The sequence below is a fragment of the Salvelinus sp. IW2-2015 genome, linkage group LG2, assembly GCF_002910315.2.
Source record: "Salvelinus sp. IW2-2015 linkage group LG2, ASM291031v2, whole genome shotgun sequence".
Lineage (NCBI taxonomy): Eukaryota > Metazoa > Chordata > Actinopteri > Salmoniformes > Salmonidae > Salvelinus > Salvelinus sp. IW2-2015.
The window spans coordinates 9,018,731-9,037,847 of NC_036839.1; the positions used below are offsets into that span (position 1 = coordinate 9,018,731).

General features: G+C 40.8%; 1 protein-coding gene across 1 annotated transcript in view; it reads right to left on the bottom strand.

The window, feature by feature from the left end:
* LOC111973973 (signal transducer and activator of transcription 1) overlaps positions 1–18,140 on the bottom strand; it is a 31,115-nt gene extending 12,975 nt beyond the window's left edge. The window contains exons 1-9 of the mRNA XM_024001452.2: positions 18,012–18,140; positions 12,829–12,956; positions 11,764–11,908; positions 4,857–4,952; positions 4,410–4,499; positions 4,148–4,226; positions 2,089–2,192; positions 1,843–1,994; positions 1,583–1,741 (exon numbers count right to left, since the gene is read on the bottom strand). Of these exons, the coding sequence (XP_023857220.1) occupies positions 1,583–1,741; positions 1,843–1,994; positions 2,089–2,192; positions 4,148–4,226; positions 4,410–4,499; positions 4,857–4,952; positions 11,764–11,908; positions 12,829–12,956 (953 nt within the window). The 5' untranslated portion in view covers positions 18,012–18,140. The remainder of the gene's footprint in view (positions 1–1,582; positions 1,742–1,842; positions 1,995–2,088; positions 2,193–4,147; positions 4,227–4,409; positions 4,500–4,856; positions 4,953–11,763; positions 11,909–12,828; positions 12,957–18,011) is intronic.
* Between the last annotated feature and the right edge of the window lie 977 nt (positions 18,141–19,117).

Sequence of the window (19,117 nt, forward strand, 5' to 3'; positions counted from 1 at the left end):
CTACATGTGAATGGCGTACAGCAGGTCCGCCCCACGTACCATCCATCTACCAATGGGCTGGCAGAGAGGTTCGTACAGACCATGAAACATGCCTTAAAGTGTTTCAGGGTCAAGGGACACTGCAACAATGCTTGAACAGCTTAATGCTATCCTACAGGAACACACCTGACGCAACCACCAAGGCTTCGCCTGCATCGCTACTCAAGAAGAGAGAGTTACGCACAAGCTTCGACCTACTCAAACCTCCGAACTCAAAGGAGGCAGTGCGACGTCAACAGTACAGTCATCTCAAACGTTATGAACTGAGAGCAAAGGGCAGAGCTTTTAATCCTGGAGACTGTCTTAGCTAAGAACTACCTCAACGGACAAAAGTGGGTTCCTGCTACAGTCATTGCTCCGACTGGTCCTGTGTCCTACACTGTCTAGACTGCAGAGGACGTCATCTGGAGAAGGCACACATATCAGTTACTGTTGAGTAAAGCCACACCGACAGAACCACCAGTCGTGAGTGGTCCAGAACTGTTACTGGGTGACACCCTGACCCAGCAGTCGTCACCTAGGGGCTCACAGTCACCTTCTCAGGACTATTGTTCATAATGGGGACAATTTAAGTAGGAAAGGTGGAGATGTGGTGTATTGGGGTTGTGTCACGGAGCATCATGGGGGTTGCATGTGTTGAGACCGAACACGTTCTAGATACATTTTTGAACACATTCATGTCACCAGTCTCATCATTATTGAATTGTTATAAAGACATGGTTATGAAGCCCAGGAGACATAGCAAAAAAATTATGAGGTTATTAGCCGACAGCCTAGTGAAAATGTCATTGGTTTTACATGTCAGCCAGCTGGTTGGCCCTTTCCCATCCCCTTGCACCTGGCTATCAAGGAGATTTCGTAAGGTCATGGTATTGTGGTGACTTTAATCACAGGGAACAACATATCCGATTCTCCGCTAAACAGACATGCAAATAGGCCTAGTAGTGGCGATTCGGCAACAAGGATAGCACACGTGCACTCTTTTTGTTATTGTAACATCATGGATCAATGTTGCAAATGTCTATTTCCTCGAGCACATTCGTGGACACAATGTACCAGACATTTTGATAACAGTGAGTAGCTGCAGTTTATATTTTGAGATTCTGCCAGTGCCACAAAGATAGCTTGGAGATTTGTGAATGTGAGATGGAGTTAACCTTCAGTAACTGCGTCGAGAGGTTAAGTGTATAGCCTACTATTGATAGTCAGCAATGCAATTTATAGAAGGGATGTTTTCTATTGGGGACTTTACATTGAGTAGGCAAAATATGGTCGGCTGCTAGCGATGTGAAGACTGGTCTAATGTAGACTACGAATGAAGCAAGATATTGATTTGTCCGGTTCATTCATGCAGCTATTCGCAAAGCATATTTTGCATTAGTGCTGCATAAAATGTGTTTAGCATTGGTTCACGGGACCCGTCAATATTTTTATTGGGAATCGGGAAGGAGCTTGGTCGGTAAGTCCCGGTCTACTGGTTAAACCCTAATGTGTATGTGATCGCTACAAGAACATAGATATAGGTGACAGAGCGGGGTCTCACTTGACAATGAGGGTCTTGAACAGGACGAGAGCGCGTTCCTCCAGAGTGCTTTTGCACTGAGTGATGGGGTCGTTCTCGTACGTGTACTTCTGTTCCAGCTCCTGAAGCTTCTTCAGCTGCTGTCGTACCTGCTGTAAGCCCTCTGCCACCGCAGTGAACCTGCACACACACAGGGTTATGGTTGAAAGTATCTGACCAGTGTCTAAGGTTATGTGTAGTGGCAGGGGCAGGAGCTAAGATGGACAAGAGGCAGGGCTGACCAGGTTTGTAGCTGGTCTAGACAGGCATTAGGCGGACCACCGATACACGCAATCTGCTGTCTGTGCTTCCACTCAGGTATCTCCTCCGTCACCAGGGTGTACTGGATCTGCCCGGCCAAGTTCAGGATGTCAGCTATCTGATGCACCACCACCTGCAGGTCAGGAGAAAATAAACACCACAAGCTAATCATACACCACAAGCTAACCATACAGCGTACACACACACACGGACGCATACACACGCACCTCTCTGGTTTTGTTGAGGTTGATGAACATCACTCTGATGACCATCTCCTCTTCACGGATCTCTTTCTGTACCACCGGTGTCATCCCATTCACCTCTTGTTCCACTGACAAATACATAGAGTCACAACTGATATAGCGTTAAGCATTCCCAATATGATATTAAAAAGAAAGATCTGGAATTTTACAGCACAGCTATTTCAGTCTGGACAGTAGTTTTTAGTACAGTAGGAGTAAGTTGTTATTTCAGTACCTTCACATTGGCTAAAGCATAGACCAGGGATCATCAACTAGATGATGACCGCAAGAAGCCCAAACAGATATAATATTGGACTAAAACAATAATTTCAAACCTTGCTTACATTTGTATACGATCACGTGTTTCTCTACTATGCATAGGAAAACTTGGGGAAAGATTTCCAAAATCACTTGGAGAGGATATCCTGGTGTTTTTAGTCTTTCATGTCCAATATGTTTTTAATTCATTATATTATATATATATATATAAGTGCCTTCGAAAGTATTCAGACCCCTTGACATTTTCCATTTTTTTTTATTTTACAAACATTTTCTAAAATTGATTAAATAAATAAATAATTCCTCAGATATGTACACACAATAGCCCATAATGACAAAGCGAAAAGTTTTGAGATTTTAGCCAAAGTATTAAAAATAATAAACAGAAATATCTTATTTACATAAGTATTCAGACCCTTTGCTATGAGACTCGAAAACTGAGCTCAGGTGCATCCTGTTTCCATTTATCATCCTTGAGATGTTTCTACAACTTGACTGAAGTCCACCTGTGGTAAATTGAACATGTCTATATAAGGTCCCACAGTTGACAGTGCATGTCAGAGCAAAATCCAAGCCATGAGGTCGAAGGAATTGTCCATAGAGCTCCGAGACAGGATTGTGTCGAGGCACCGATTTGGGGAAGGGTACCAGAAAATGTCTGCATTTGAAGGTCCCCAAGAACACTATTGGCCTCCATTATTCTTAAATGGAAGAAGTTTAGAACCACAAAGACTCTTCCTAGAGTTGGCTGCCCGGCCAAACTGAGCAATCGGGGGAGAAGGACCTTGGTTAGGGAGATGACCAAGAACCCGATGGTCACTCTGACAGAGCGCCAGATTTCCACTGTGGAGATGGGAGAAACTTCCAGAAGGACAACCATCTCTAAAGCCCTCCACCAATCAGGTCTTTATGGTAGAGTGGCCAGACGGAAGCCACTCCACAGTAAAAGGCACGACAGCCCGCTTGGAGTCCCAAAAGGCACTTAAATTTGGCACTTAAAGACTCTCAGACCATGAGAAACAAGTTTCTCTGGTCTGATGAAACCAAGATTGAACTCTTTGGCCTGAATGCCAAGCGTCACATCTGGAGGAAACCTGGCACCATCCCTACAGTGAAGCATGGTGTTGGCAGCATCATGCTGTGGGGATGATGCTGACAATGATCCTAAGCACACAGCCAAGACAACGCAGGAGTAGCTTCAGGGAAAGTCTCTGAATGTCCTTGAGTGGCCCAGCCAGAACCCAATCGAACATCTCTGGAGAGTTCTGAAAATAGCTGTGCAGCGACGCTCCCCATTAAACCTGACAGAGATTGAGAGGATCTGCAGAAAAGAATGTACCCAAGAAGACTTGAGGCTGTAATCGCTGCTAAAGGTGCTTCAACAAAGTACTGAGGAAAGGGTCTGAATACTTACGTAAATGTAATATTTCAATTTTTTATTTGTAATACATTTTCAAAAATGTATAAAAACCTCTTTTTGCTTTGTCATTATGGGGTATTGTGTATAGATTGCTGAGGGGGAAAAAAACGATTTAATCAATTTGAGAATAAGGCTGTGACGTAACAAAAAAATCAAAAAGCACTCTATATATTTTAGGGAGGCTCAATATAACTTGGGGGACCAAATAAAACCACCCGTGGGTCGCCAGTTGGGGAACCTTGACATATAGCATTAACAGATCTAGGACCAGTCTAGTCTCGTGTCCCAGAGCCAGGCTGTTGAAATAGACTAGGACCAGGCTCAGAGGCTATAACTCTACAGTACCTCGGCTCAGCAGGGTCTTCTTCTTAAAGTCATGTTCATCCTGTATGTCCTCCAGTGACTTAATTTCCTGCTCTACATCCTGAAGAGGGCAGAAGTCACACTATTGGTTTTTCATGGACATCGATGATGTTTGTGAAAAACATTTTCTGTCCTTCTCTTCCAGACTGTTCAACTGGCTATTTTCATATAGACAATGCCGTAGTAGACTGCATGACAAAAAGAACACAACCAATATCACCTGGTAATGGCCAAATGAGCGCACCTGTACTTGGTTCCTCAGGTTTTTGACTTTGTTGTCCAACTCTTTCTGTTTCTCCAACATCACGTTGTTTTGTGCGGACCCAACGGTTTCCTGTCAAAAACAGTTACAGACAATATGTTCTTCTTTCACACTCTGAAATGCTACTTCTGTTGCAGCAATGATTGAACATAAAATACATCATATCAGAGGCTGTTTAACACTTTTTTAATATACAGTATATACTGTATATATATATATATATATATATATATATATATATATATATATATATATATGCTGCTAAGAAATTTGCTGAAAAATCAGTTCATGGCTAAATTGTCCATGCAATAACTTTTCTCGGAAACACAAAAGAATGTGTCATAATCACAATTCAGTGCACACACTGCGACAGACTATGCTCCCACATTTCCATAAGGCAGTATGAAAAAGGCAAGATCAGTGTCTCACCTCTTTTTTTAAGACGGAGGCCAGGATTTTCTTCTCCTCTTTCAGACATGTACATATAGTCATGGCCATGTGCAAAGGGTCCTCCTGAAAGTGGTCCTAGGAAGACAGTTAATCAGCTTTAAAAGTCGAATGGGTGTTCCTCAAGGTTCTGTTCCGGGACCACTGTTCTTTTTCACATACTTGCTAGTTGCTACCTCTTGGAAATGTAATTTATTAAGAGGAAATGTCCTGCAAACCAGATAAAATATTATAGGTGCAATATGCAGAAATTGTGCCACTGTTTCCTGGCTGCTAAAATTCTAATTTCAGTTTGTGGCAAAACAAGTAAGTATAGATAATCATTGTGAAATATCATTTCAATAACCAAAAATATTGTATTTTCAGCTGTTTGAAGCTGGGATACAAATCTGAAAAAGAAGCTAAAACTAAACATATAAATGAGAAGCATAGAAAGAGCGCACATAGAACAGCTCTACCACTTCTTAAGACTTGCTTTCAATGAGAATGACAGATCTATACCTCACATTTCTATGTGAATTTGGTTGGGTCGCCCAAAAACGTACATATAGCGGCTTTAAGCTTGCTAAAACAAAGGCTTATGTAACAAAGGACTGGATAGCCAGTATCCTGTTTGAAAACTCAAACAACTCAATGGTTAATGATTAGCTTAAAGAACCTCAAGATACTTTTGTGTATGTGGACACCCCTTCAAATTAGTGGATTCGGCTATTTCAGCCACACCCGTTGCTGACAGGTGTATAAAATCGAGTACACAGCCATGCAATCTCCATATGTAACATTGGCAGTAGAATGGATTTACTGAAGAGCTCAGTGACTTTCAACGTGGCACCGTCATAGGATGCCACCTTTCCAACAAGTCAGTTTGTTAAATGTCTGCCCTGGTCAACTGTAAGTTCTGCTATTGTGAAGTGGAAACGTATCGGAGCAACAACGGCTCAGCCGCAAAGTGGTAGGCCACACAAGCTCACAGAACGGGACTGCCGAGTGTTGAAGTGAGTAGCGCATAGAATCATATGTCCTCGGTTGCAACACTCACTACCAAATTCCAAACGGCCTCTGGAAGCACAAGAACTGTTCGTCGGGCACTTCATGAAATGGCCGAGCAGCCGCACACTAGCCTAAGATCACCATGCGCAATGCCAATCGTCGGCTGGAGTGGTGTAAAGCTCGCCGCCATTGGACTCTGGAGCAGTGGAAACACGTTCTCTGGAGTGATGAATCACGCTTCACCATCTGGCAGTCCGACGGACAAATCTGGGTTTGGTAGATGCAAGGAGAACGCTACCTGCCCTAATGCATAGTGCCAACTGTAAAGTTTGGTGGAGGAATTATGGTTTGGGGCTGTTTATTATAGTTCGGGCTAGGCCCTTTAGTTCCAGTGAAGGGAAATCTTAACACTACAGCATACAATGACATTATAGATCATTTTGTGCTTCCAACATTGTGGCAACAGTTTGGGGAAGGCCCTTTCCTATTTCAGCATGATAATGCCCCAGTGCACAAAGCGAGGTCCATACAGAAATGGTTTGTCGAGATCGGTGTGGAAGAACTTGACATGCCTGCAGAGCCCTGACCTCAACTACATTGAACACCGTTGAGATGAATTGGAACGCCGACTGCAAGCCAGGCCTAATTGCCCAACATCAATGCCCGACCTCACTAATGCTCGTGGCTGAATGGAAGCAAGTCCCCGAAGCAATGTTCCAACATCTAGTGGAAAGCCTTCCCGGAAGAGTGGAGGAGGTTGACCAAAGGGGTGGACCAATTCCATATTAATGTCCATGATTTTTTAATGAGATGTTCGACGAGCAGGTGTCCACAAGCTTTTGGTCATGTACACACCTTTAGAGGCCATGCAATTCAGTACTCATCTATAAAACAAAAGCAATTTAGATCAAAAGAGTTCATATTAACAAAGAAATTTGAAGGACTAACAGTACAGTTAGATAGCAATAAAAACGGTACCATAGAGGCACAGAATAAGTTAGAGGAAAAACAAAAAGAAATGGAGGAACTTATTCAAGAAAGATCCAGTATAATATATTATAAAAATAAAGCGAACTGGATGAAATATGGGGAAAAATGCACCAAATTATTTTTCAATCTTCAATATAGAAATGCTACCAAAAAAAATGTATTAAAACTTGTTACAAATGATGGAGTCACGCATGATTCACCAAATGATATTTTGAAAGAGGAAGTAAAGTACTTTAAGAATATGTTTTTGTTTCAGGCTCCTCCATCTCCACTAACTGAAACTAATTGTATGCATTTTCTTCCTAATAATAATGTAAAATTAACATCTGTACAGAAAGACTCATGTGAAGGCCAAATGAAAGAGGAGGAACTGCTTGATGCAATTGGGACCTTTAAGGATGGGAAAACTCCAGGGCTGGATGGCATACCAGTGGAAGTATACAAAACTTTTTTTGATATACTCAAAAGACCATTATCAGCTTGTTTTAACCACTCCTATATAAATGGTAAATTATCAGACACGCAACAAGAAGGTCTGATATCATTATTACTGAAACAGGACCCAAGTGGTATATACACTGCTCAAAAAAATAAAGGGAACACTGAAACATCACAATGTAACTCCAAGTCAATCACACTTCTGTGAAATCAAACTGTCCACTTAGGAAGCAACACTGATTGACAATAAATTTCACATGCTGTTGTGCAAATGGAATAGACAAAAGGTGGAAATTATAGGCAATTAGTAAGACACCCCCAAAAAAGGAATGGTTCTGCAGGTGGTGACCACAGACCACTTCTTAGTTCCTATGCTTCCTGGCTGATGTTTTGGTCACTTTTGAATGGTGGCGGTGCTTTCACTCTAGTGGTAGCATGAGACGGGAGTCTTTACAACCCACACAAGTGGCTCAGGTATGCAGTTCATCCAGGATGGCACATCAATGCGAGCTGTGGCAAAAAGGTTGCTTGTTCTGTCAGCGTAGTGTCCAGAGCATGGAGGCGCTACCAGGAGACAGGCCAGTACATCAGGAGCGTGGAGGAGGCCGTAGGAGGGCAACAACCCAGAGCAGGACCGCTACCTCCGCCTTTGTGCAAGGAGGTGCAACTGCCAGAGCCTGCAAATGACCTCCAGCAGGCCACAAAATGTGCATGTGTCTGCTCAACGGTCCAGAAAGACTCCATGAGGGTGGTATGAGGGCCCGACGTCCACGGTGGGGGTTGTGCTTACAGCCCAACACCGTGCAGGACGTTTGGCATTTGCCAGAGAACACCAAGATTGCAAATTCGCCACTGGCGCCCTGTGCTCTTCACAGATGAAAGCAGGTTCACACTGAGCACATGAGCACATGTCAGACGTGACAGAGTCTGGAGACGCCGTGAGAACGTTCTGCTGCCTGCAACATCCTCCAGCATGACCGGTTTGGCGGTGGTCAGTCATGGTGTGGGGTGGCATTTCTTTGTGGCCGCACAGCCCTCCATGTGCTCGCCAGAGGTAGCCTGAACTGCCATTAGGTACCGAGATGAGATCCTCAGACCCTTGTGAGACCACACATGCTGACACATGCACATTGTGGCCTGCTGGAGGTCATTTTGCAGGGCTCTGGCAGTGCACCTCCTTGCACAAAGGCGGAGGTAGCGGTCCTGCTGCTGGGTTGTTTTGCCTCCTACGGCCTCCTCCACGTCTCCTGATGTACTGGCCTGTCTCCTGGTAGCGCCTCCATGCTCTGGACACTACGCTGACAGACACAGCAAACCTTTTTGCCACAGCTCGCATTGATGTGCCATCCTGGATGAACTGCACTACCTGAGCCACTTGTGTGGGTTGTAGACTCCCGTCTCATGCTACCACTAGAGTGGAAAGGCACCGCCACCATTCAAAAGGGACCAAAAACATCAGCCAGGAAGCATAGGAACTAAGAAGTGGTCTGTGGTCACCACCTGCAAGAACCATTCCTTTTTTGGGGGTGTCTTACTAATTGCCTATAATTTCCACCTTTTGTCTATTCCATTTGCACAACAGCATGTGAAATTTATTGTCAATCAGTGTTGCTTCCTAAGTGGACAGTTTGATTTCACAGAAGTGTGATTGACTTGGAGTTACATTGTGTTGTTTAAGTGTTCCCTTTATTTTTTTGAGCAGTGTATAAAGATCCAGTCCATTTAAAAAATTGGGAGACCTCTTACACTTCAGTGTTGTGATGCAAAAAACCTAGCAAAATGCTTGGCGCTTAGAATTAAAAAAGTATTGTCAGATATTATTCATCCTAATCAGACAGGTTTTTTACATGGACYATACATTGGAGATAATATAAGACAAGTACTGGAAACAATAGAATACTATCAAATATCGGGGACACCAGGCCTGATTTTCATAGCTTATATTGAAAAGGCTTTTGATAAACTACGACTGGAGTTTATATATAAATGTCTAGAATATTTCAATTTTGGGGAATCTCTTATAAAATGGGTTAAAGTTATGTATAGTAACCCTAGGTGTAAAATATTAAATAATGGCTACATCTCAGAAAGTTTTAAACTATCTAGAGGAGTAAAACAAGGTTGTCCACTATCGGCATATCTATTTATTATTGCCATCGAAATGTTAGCTGTTAAGATTAGATCAAACAATAATATTAAGGGATTAGAAATCCGTGGCTTAAAAACTAAGGTGTCATTGTACGCTGATGATTCATGTTTTCTTTTAAAACCACAATTAGAGTCTCTCCACGGCCTCTTAGAGGATCTAGATACTTTTGCTATCCTCTCTGGATTAAAACGAAATTATGATAAATGTACCATATTACGTATTGAATCACTAAAAAAAATGCACATTTTACATTATCATGTAGTTTACCAATTAAATGGTCTGACGGAGATGTGGACATACTCGGTATACAAATCCCAAAAGAAAGAAATGATCTCACTCCAATACATTTTTATAGAAAGTTAGCAAAAATAGATAAGATCTTGCTACCATGGAAAGGAAAATACCTGTCTATTTGTGGAAAAATCACCCTGATTAACTCTTTAGTCATATCACAGTTTACCTATTTGGTTATGGTTTTGCCTACACCTAGTGACCTGCTTTTTAAATTATATGAACAAAAAATATTCAATTTTATTTGGAACGGCGAGCCAGATAAAATTAAAAGGGCCTATTTATATAACGAATATGAATTCGGAGGGCAGAAATTATTAAATATTAAAGCATTAGACCTCTCACTAAAGYCATCAGTCATACAAAAGTTATACTTAAATCCAAACTGGTTCTCTAGTAAATTGGTACGAATGTCTCATCCTATGTTCAAGAAGGGCCTTTTTCCCTTTATTCAGATTACACCTGCTCACTTTCGGTTGTTTGAAAAGGAAATAATCTCCAAAATATCCTTATTTTTTAAACAAGCCTTAGAAAGTTGGTTGCAATTTCAGTTTATTCCACCTGAAAGGACAGAACAAATAGTACAACAAATATTGTGGTTAAATTCAAATATACTAATTGATTAAAAAAACTGTATTTATCGAAGAAATTTTTAAAAAAGGTATAATTTTTGTGAATAATATCATAAATAGGACTGGTGGAGTAATGTCACACATGCAGCTAACACAGACATATGGAAATGTCTGCTCTACCCAAAATTACAACCAATTAATTACCACAAAAATGGAAGAGGCAAGTAGAAGGGGAAAAAAGTAAGGAACTTGTATGTCGGCCCTGTATTAAAGAACATAAATGTTTCAAGAAAAGTGTGATAAATAAAAACATATACCATTTTCATTTAAGGACCAAAAAACTGACAGCTGTGCCATATAAATTGCAAAATAGTTGGGAAGAGATTTTCGATGTACACATTCCATGGCACATGGTTTATGAATTGATACGCAAAACAACGCCGGATTCAAAACTTCGAATTTTTCAATTTAAATTACTATACAAAATTCTTGCAACTAATAGAATGTTATATATATATGGGGGATACAATCTTCCCAGCTCTGCAGATTCTGCTGTGAGGAGGCAGAGTCATTAGATCATTTATTTTGGTATTGTCCATATTATAGCTCGTTTTTGGTCACAGGTCCAGGAATAGCTGAAGAATTGCAACATTTGCCTAGAACTAACGCTACAGATAGCAATACTGGGTGATTTCAAAAGCCATAGTCAATCAATCAATAATATAATAGTTATTTTAGCAAAAATGTTTATTTTTAATCTACAATCTGTAGAAGCTATGAGAATAGGAAGGTTCAATTATTTTGTGAAGCATCACAGCACAGTTGAAAAATATATGGAAAATAGAAATCTGAAATGGATGATGTTGAGAGATAGATGGGAGGGGTTGAATGAAGCTGAAGGGTGGGACTAATAACAAGATAAACAATGTAAAACATACGGGATCTGTAAAATGTATATAGGTTCGGAACTTTTATGAAATAGCACAGTTACAAATAGAACTGGATGGACATCAGAAATAGAGGAAGGACTAAGAACAAACAAGAGAGAACTATTGTAAAGTAGACTGTGTCTGTAAAATGTGTATAAGATGTATAAATTGAAGGTAAAAGCAGAAGTGTTTATTAGTTTACTGCAATTGGGGGATCGGTGGTAGGGATTGCGGGGAATAATAATAAAGGTATATTCTTTAAAAAATAATAATAATACATTTTAAAATTAAAATAAAACTTTTGGTCATATAGTGTAATTTGTGTCATTACATCAGCTTGAAACATTGTTGATACCCTCGATCCTGATTGGCCCTGATCTGACAATAAAACAGCATCTCCAGAGCAGCAGTCTTAGAATCGAAGCACCAGTTTAATGGATTCATACTCAATAGCCAATGCCTGAGTGTTTATACCTTGTAAATTCAGGTCAATCCTTACAAATTAATAGCACATTCCACCCTGGCCTTACCTGCAGTTTGCGTTTAATCTTGCGTACATTGTGTTGCAACAGGAAGTTGTTCTCCAGGGCGAAGCGGCTGTACTGGTCGTCCACCTGGCCCAATAGGTCATGGAAACGGACCGTCGCCAGGGAAACGCTGGTTGCCACCGTGTCCCTGCAGGGCGTCAACCAAAAGGGGCGGGATTTTGAAATCTATTGTTATCATTTAAAATGATAGCAACCAGACCACGGAGACACAGTATCTTAGAAGGTGAAGAGTTTGACAAACTGTACATCAACAACAACGAAAGTGTCAACCTTGATACATCTCTTACTTTTACTTTCAGTTTTCTTATTACAGTAGTTGGCGCAGGCTTTCATCTACCCATGCATTTCCTGCAATTCTATGTCACGTATACTCCCTCTCTGACCTCTAGGTCATCAGGCTGTTGATTATTCCGCACACCTGTTACCATCGTCTTGCGCACCAGCGCCTCATGACACTCACCTGGACTCCATCACCTCCTTGATTATCTTCCCTATAGCTGTCGCTCCCCTTGGTTCTTTCCTCAGGTGTTATTGACTCTGTTTCATGTCGGTGTGTTGTTTGTGGGGTTTTTTGGTTTACTTATTAAAACACTCACTCCCTGTACTTGCTTCCCGTCTCTCAGCGCACTCGTTACATTCTACATATATTGCCATAGGCTGGAGAGAAGTTATTGCAGTTTTTAATATGATATTTGAGTGAGAGTGACAAGTTTAGATAGTCTAGCGGCCAGCTAATTTACCAATCTAAAATAATTGTTGCTGACATGGCTAATTGAATGACTGTCAGTGACAGAAATAACAAGAGAATCTGCTTTTACACAAACAAATTTTGAAATTGCACCTTGTGCATTTTATACTTTTCTAACTCTCAACAGTAAGTTTACATCTTTTTGGGGGGGGGGGGTTGATCCACGGGCCCGCCAGTTGCCCTTCCCTTACCTAGATCAACAAACAGCAGCACATTAAATTATGAGAACAGTACACAGCCTTTGAACACATACTGACTGTGTAAATGACAGACCTAGTCAGCCACTGCTGCTCACTCACCAGTCATGGCTCTCTATCCAGGCACTGAGGTACTGGCGGATCTCCATAGGGAAAGTATCATCATACAGCTGATCCACCTGCTCCAGGTACTTGGAGTCTAATTTCTGCAGCTGGAACCACTGGGCCATCTAGGAACCAGGTACAGAGACATGGCAATCATTGTTTCCCCCTGTACCATTCCATAGGCACATACAGTCAACTATAAGCTTCTTTAGTTTTTGAAGGGTTGAGGAAGAGAGTCAGCTGCTCTATAGTACTGCTGGGTAACACCAATGTTGCCTTATGTGATAATGGCTGAACTGTTTTCCATGATCTTTTTACGGCGTTCTGTGTAACTCCGTGAAGGGATATAGTTTAAACAAGCTTTACAAGTAGCTAGACTGGAATTCAATTGAAGTGCATTTCACTTTCCTACAGTGTCACAACTTAATAAGCCGTGGTGTAAGGTACTTACGTAAAAAATACTTTAAAGTACAACTTAAGTAGTTTTTGGGGGTATCTGTACTTTACCTTACTATTTATATTTTTGACAACTTTTTCTTTTTACTCCAAATAAATAAATAAAAAATAAAAATGTGGGCCGTCTGGTTTGCTTAACATAAGGCAGGTATTCCCACAATGCCGTTGGGCGTACGCCAAATAAACATGTGACTCACATTTAAAAAATAATAATATACACTGCTCAAAAAAATAAAGGGAACACTAAAATAACACATCCTAGAGCGAGAATAAAGATGACATTCGAGTAGTAAGACATATATAAAAGCAACAGATACCATTAATAAGAAGGGGCGTCTTATATGTTGAGCTACCGAGTGGATAGGACAAGCATGCCCCATACTATTGTGGAGGACTTAATTCTTCCTGCTGCCGCGGATATGGCTGGGACAATGCTGGGGGAAAAGGCCCAAAAAACTATACAGACAATGCCTTAATCAAACAACACTGTTTCACGACGCATTAGTGACATGGCAGGAAATGTTTTGAAACAATTACTGCTTCACATACAAGCCAGTGAACTATATATGTTATAGCTGGATGAGTCAACAGACGTGGCGGGCCTGGCACAGCTCCTGGTATATGTCTGTTACGTTTATGGGGGGGTCAATTAAGGAAGACATCCTCTTCTGCAAACCACTGGAAACCAGGACAACATGAGAGGATATTTTTTAAGTACTGGACAGCTTTGTGACATCAAATGGACGTTGGTGGTCAAGATGTGTTGGTATCTGTACTGATGGCGCAAAAGCCATGACAGGGAGACATGGTGGAGTGGTAACGCGCGTGCAAGCAGTTGCTCCTGACGCCACTTGGCGCAGCATCCACCGAGGGGCTCTTGCTGCCAAGGAAATGCCTGACAGCTTGAAAGACATTTTGGACACTATAGTGAAAATGGTTAACTTTGTTAAAGCAAGGCCCCTGAACTCGAGTGTATTTTCTACATTATTTAATGATATGGGCAGCAACCATGTAACGCTTTTACAACATACAGAAGTGCGCTGGTTATCAAGGGGCAAAGTATTGACACGTTTTTTTGAATTGAGAGACGAGATTTAAGTTTTCTTTACTGACCATAATTTTCACTTGTCTGACCGCTTGCATGATGACGAGTTTCTCATACGACTGGCCAATCTGGGTGATGTTTTTTCTCGCCTGAATGATCTGAATCTAGGATTACAGGGACTCTCCGCAACTATATTCAATGTGCGGGACAAAATTGAGGCTATGATTAAGAAGTTGGAGCTCTTTTCTGTCTGCATTAACAGGGACAACACACAGGTCTTTCCAACATTGTATGATTTCTTGTGTGCAAATGAACTCAAGCTTACGGGCAATGTCAAATGTGATATAGTGAAGCACCTGAGTGAACTGTGTGCGCAATTACGAAGGTACTTTCCCAAAACGGACGACACACAACAACTGGATTCGTTATCCATTTCATGCCCTGCCGCCAGTCCACTCAACAATATCTGAACAAGAGAGACTCATCAAAATTGCAACAAGCGGTTCTGTGAAATTGTAATTTAAATCAGAGCCACTGCCAGATTACTGGATAGGGCTGTGCTCAGAGTTTCTTGCCTTGGCAAATTACTCGGTTAAGACACTGACGCCCTTTGCAACCACGTACCTACAGTTGAAGTCGGAGGTTTACATACACCTCAGCCAAATACATTTAAACTCAGTTTTCACAATTCCTGACATTTAATCCTAGTAAAAATTCCCTGTCTTAGGTCAGTTAGGATCACCACTTTATTTTAAGAATGTGAAATGTCAGAATAATAGTAGAGAGAATTATTTATTTCAGCTTTTATTTATTTAATCACATTCCCAGTGGGGCAGAAGTTTACATACACTCAATTAGTATTTGGTAGCATTGCCTTTAAATTGTTTAACTCGGGTCAAACATTTCCGGTAGGCTTCCACAAGCTTCCCACAATAAGTTGGGTGACTTTTGGCCCATTCCTCCTGACAGAGCTTGTGTAACTGAGTCAGGTTTGTAGGCCTACTTGCTCGCTCACGCTTTTTCAGTTCTGCCCACAAATTTTCAATGGGATTGAAGTCAGGGCTTTGTGATGGCCACTCCAATACCTTGACTTCGTTGTCAATAAGCCATTTTGCCACAACTTTGGAAGTATGCATGGAGTCATTGTCCATTTGGAAGACCCATTTGCGACCAAGCTTTAACTTCCTGACTCATGTCTTGAGATGTTGCTTCAATATATCCACATAATTTCCCTCCCTCATGAAACCATCTATTTTGTGAAGTCCACCAGGCCCTCCTGCAGCAAAGCACCCTCACAACATGATGCTGCCACCCCCGTGCTTCACYGTTGGGATGGTGTTCTTCGGTTTGCAAGCCTCCCTCTTTTTAATCCAAACATAATGATGGTCATTATGGTCAAACAGTTCTATTTTTGTTTCATCAGACCAGAGGACATTTCTCCAAAAAGTACCATCTTTGTTCCCATGTGCAGTTGCAAACCGTAGTCTGGCTTTTTAATGGCGGTTTTGGAGCTGTGGCTTCTTCCTTGCTGAGCGGCCTTTCAGGTTATGTCGATATAGGACTCGTTTTACTGTGGATATAGATACTTTTGTACCGGTTTCCTCCAGTATCTTCACAAGGTCCTTTGCTGTTGTTCTGGGATTGATTTGCACTTTTCGCACCAAAGTACGTTCATCTCTAGGAGACAGAACGTGTCTCCTTCCTGAGCGGTATGATGACTGCGTGGTCTCATGGTGTTTATACTTGCGTACTATTGTTTGTACAGATGAACGTGGTACATTCAGGCGTTTGGAAATTGCTCCCAAGGATGAACTAGACTTGTGGAGGTCTACAATTTTTTTCTGAGGTCTTGGCTGATTTCTTTTGATTTTCCCATGATGTCACACAAAGAGGCACTGAGTTTGAAGGTAGGCCTTCAAATACATCCACAGGTACACCTACAATTGACTCAAATTATGTAATTTAGCCTATCCGATGCTTTTAAAGCCATGACAATATTTTCTGGAATTTTCCAAGCTGTTTAAAGGCACAGTCAACTTAGTGTATGTAAACTGCTGACCCACTGGAATTGTGATACAGTAAATTCTAAGTGAAGAAATCTGTCTGTAAACAATTGACGGAAAAATGACTTGTCATGCACAAAGTAGATGTCCTAACTGACTTGCCAAAACTATAGTTTGTTAACAAGAAATTTGTGGAGTGGTTGAAAAACTAGTTTTAATGACTCCAACCTAAGTGTATGTAGACTTCCGACTTCAACTGTATGTGAGAGTGGATTCACGGCCTCACTAGCATGAAAACTAAATACAGGCACAGACTGTGTGTGGAAAATGATTTAAGACTGACTCTCCAATACAACCCAACATTGCAGAGTTATGTGCATCCTTTCAAGCACACACTTCTCATTAACCTGTGGTAAGTTATTCACAATTTTCGATGAACAAATAAGGTTTTATATGTAAGATGGTTATATAAAGAGCAAAATTATTCATTATTATTATTTGTGCCCTGGTCCCATAAGAGCTCTTTGTCACTTCCTACGAGCTAGGTTGTGACAAAAACTCACACTCATTCTTATGTTTAATAAATGTACCGTGTAGTGTGTGCGTGGCAAAAAAACAAATTTGAGAGTGCGCTGACCCTGGTGCTAGAGGGGGTACGCAGCTGGAGGTTGGATGTTTGAAGGGGTACGGGACTATAAAAAGTTAGGTAACAACTGATATAAGGAATGTGAAATGATTTATACTATTACTTTTGATACTTAAGTATATCTAAAAACCAAATACTTTTAGACTTTTACTCAAGTAGTATTTTACTGTGTGACTTTCACTTTTACTTGAGTCATTTTCTATTAAGGTATCTTTACTTTTACTCAAGTATGACAATTGGATACTTTTTCCATCACTGGTTACAAGTGATGTCCAGGGACAATACTGCTGCCTTTCCTGCACTGATGAACAGTTGTTTTCTTTCATCAATAGATTAGATTACGCATTGAACCATTGAGTATCCTGTGTCTCTTATCAAGATATATTTCTAATTCGAGTTTCCTGTTCCAAATGAAGAATATACAACCATTATCACATGCTGATTGATTGAAGCAAATTATATTCAGTCAACAGCTATGGTTGTGGTGATGTGATTTTTCTAAACCTGCATCTTTGAAGCGTTGCAAGATCAACTGAAGTGTCTTTCTACGATTATGATAACGGTTCAAGCAAATACGTTCTGAAAACAGCATTGTAAGACAAAAATAAAATAAAAACATGATACAAATATGGTAATCTACTGTACCACACTTGTAGTTATTGCACATGCATTGACTCAGTATGCAATTATTAGGTGGCCTAATCACTTTTGTCAAATTAATCCGCACAAGTGACGCTATGCAAAAATATATGTGCCAGTAGCTGCCAGTGAAACCTAATACAATTTTCAAATTAAAATTATTCAAAAAAATCATTAGAAGAAAATGGCAGAAATTATATTTTTCCTTACAAAACCAAATTCTATGAACAGACAATCTATTTTGTGACAATCATTTGAAATATGTACAATATTTTACCGTTTCAATAATATATGACACAAAATTCGCTGCATGCACAATTGCTTTTTTGGGCGTATTTTCCCTGCTATGTATTGATTACAGTAACTACCAGGTACAGTAAGCTGTACCTACCTTGATTAACGTTGAAAACGGTACAAAAAGGTGAAGTCAAGATAGATGGGAAAAGGTTCCTCGACTAACATCCCCAGCCCTGTGCTTCAGAAAGCATGTGAACATTTAGGTAGGCTTTTTAATTCTGTATAGCCTATCGCAGCCAAGCTTTTGCATAGGTTCAGTAGAGAACCAATCAAAGTCCAGTGCGCGTTTTGGCGCTGTTCTTTCTATCGGGCAACCTCCCTCATCAGCATGAAGTCAGAAACTAAAACGCAACTCATTCACACCGTAAATAGAAACCTAACATATTCTTGAGAAAAAGCATTGAAAGTAATGTCACATCTTTTTGGAGTAGTTCATCCTGTACTGCAATGGAATGTTCAACATTTTAAAAAGCTAATTCATAACTCAAAAAGCTGTCTTGTTGACTATACTGCATTTATTACAATTGCTTGGCAAAGTTCAACAGTCGTGGTCGTATCTTCATTTATCTTTGCAAGTGCTCTGCAGGTTCTGTCGGCGGGAGTGGCAGAAAATGATGGAACGGCAGTGTAGAAACCATGTGGTTTCCGAGAAAGCGAAAGTAGATGGTGCAGTTCCACTGATAGGAAACAGCCTGAACTTAACCTGCTCAAATTCCAAGTCAGTATTTTTTTTCAGGAACGTACAGTGCATTCGGAAAGTATTCAGACCACTTGACATTTTCCTCATTTTGTAACAGCCTTATTCTAAAATCGATTAAATTGTTTTTTCCCCACTCATCAATCTATACACAATACCCCGTAATGACAAAGCAAAAACAGGTTTGTAGAAATGTTAGCGAATTTATTAAAAACAAAAAACTGAAATATAACATTTACATAAGTATTCAGACCCTTTACTCAGTACTTTGTTGAAGCACCTTTGGCAGCGATTACAGCCTCAAGTATTCTTGGGTATGATGCAACAAGCTTGGCACACCTGTATTTGGGGAGTTTCTCCCATTCTTCTCTGCAGATCCTCTCAAGCTCTGTCAGGTTGGATGGGGAGTGTCGCTGCACAGCTATTTTCAGGTCTCTCCAGAGATGTTTGATCGGGTTCAAGTCCGGGCTCTGGGTGGGCCACTCAAGGACATTCAGAGACTT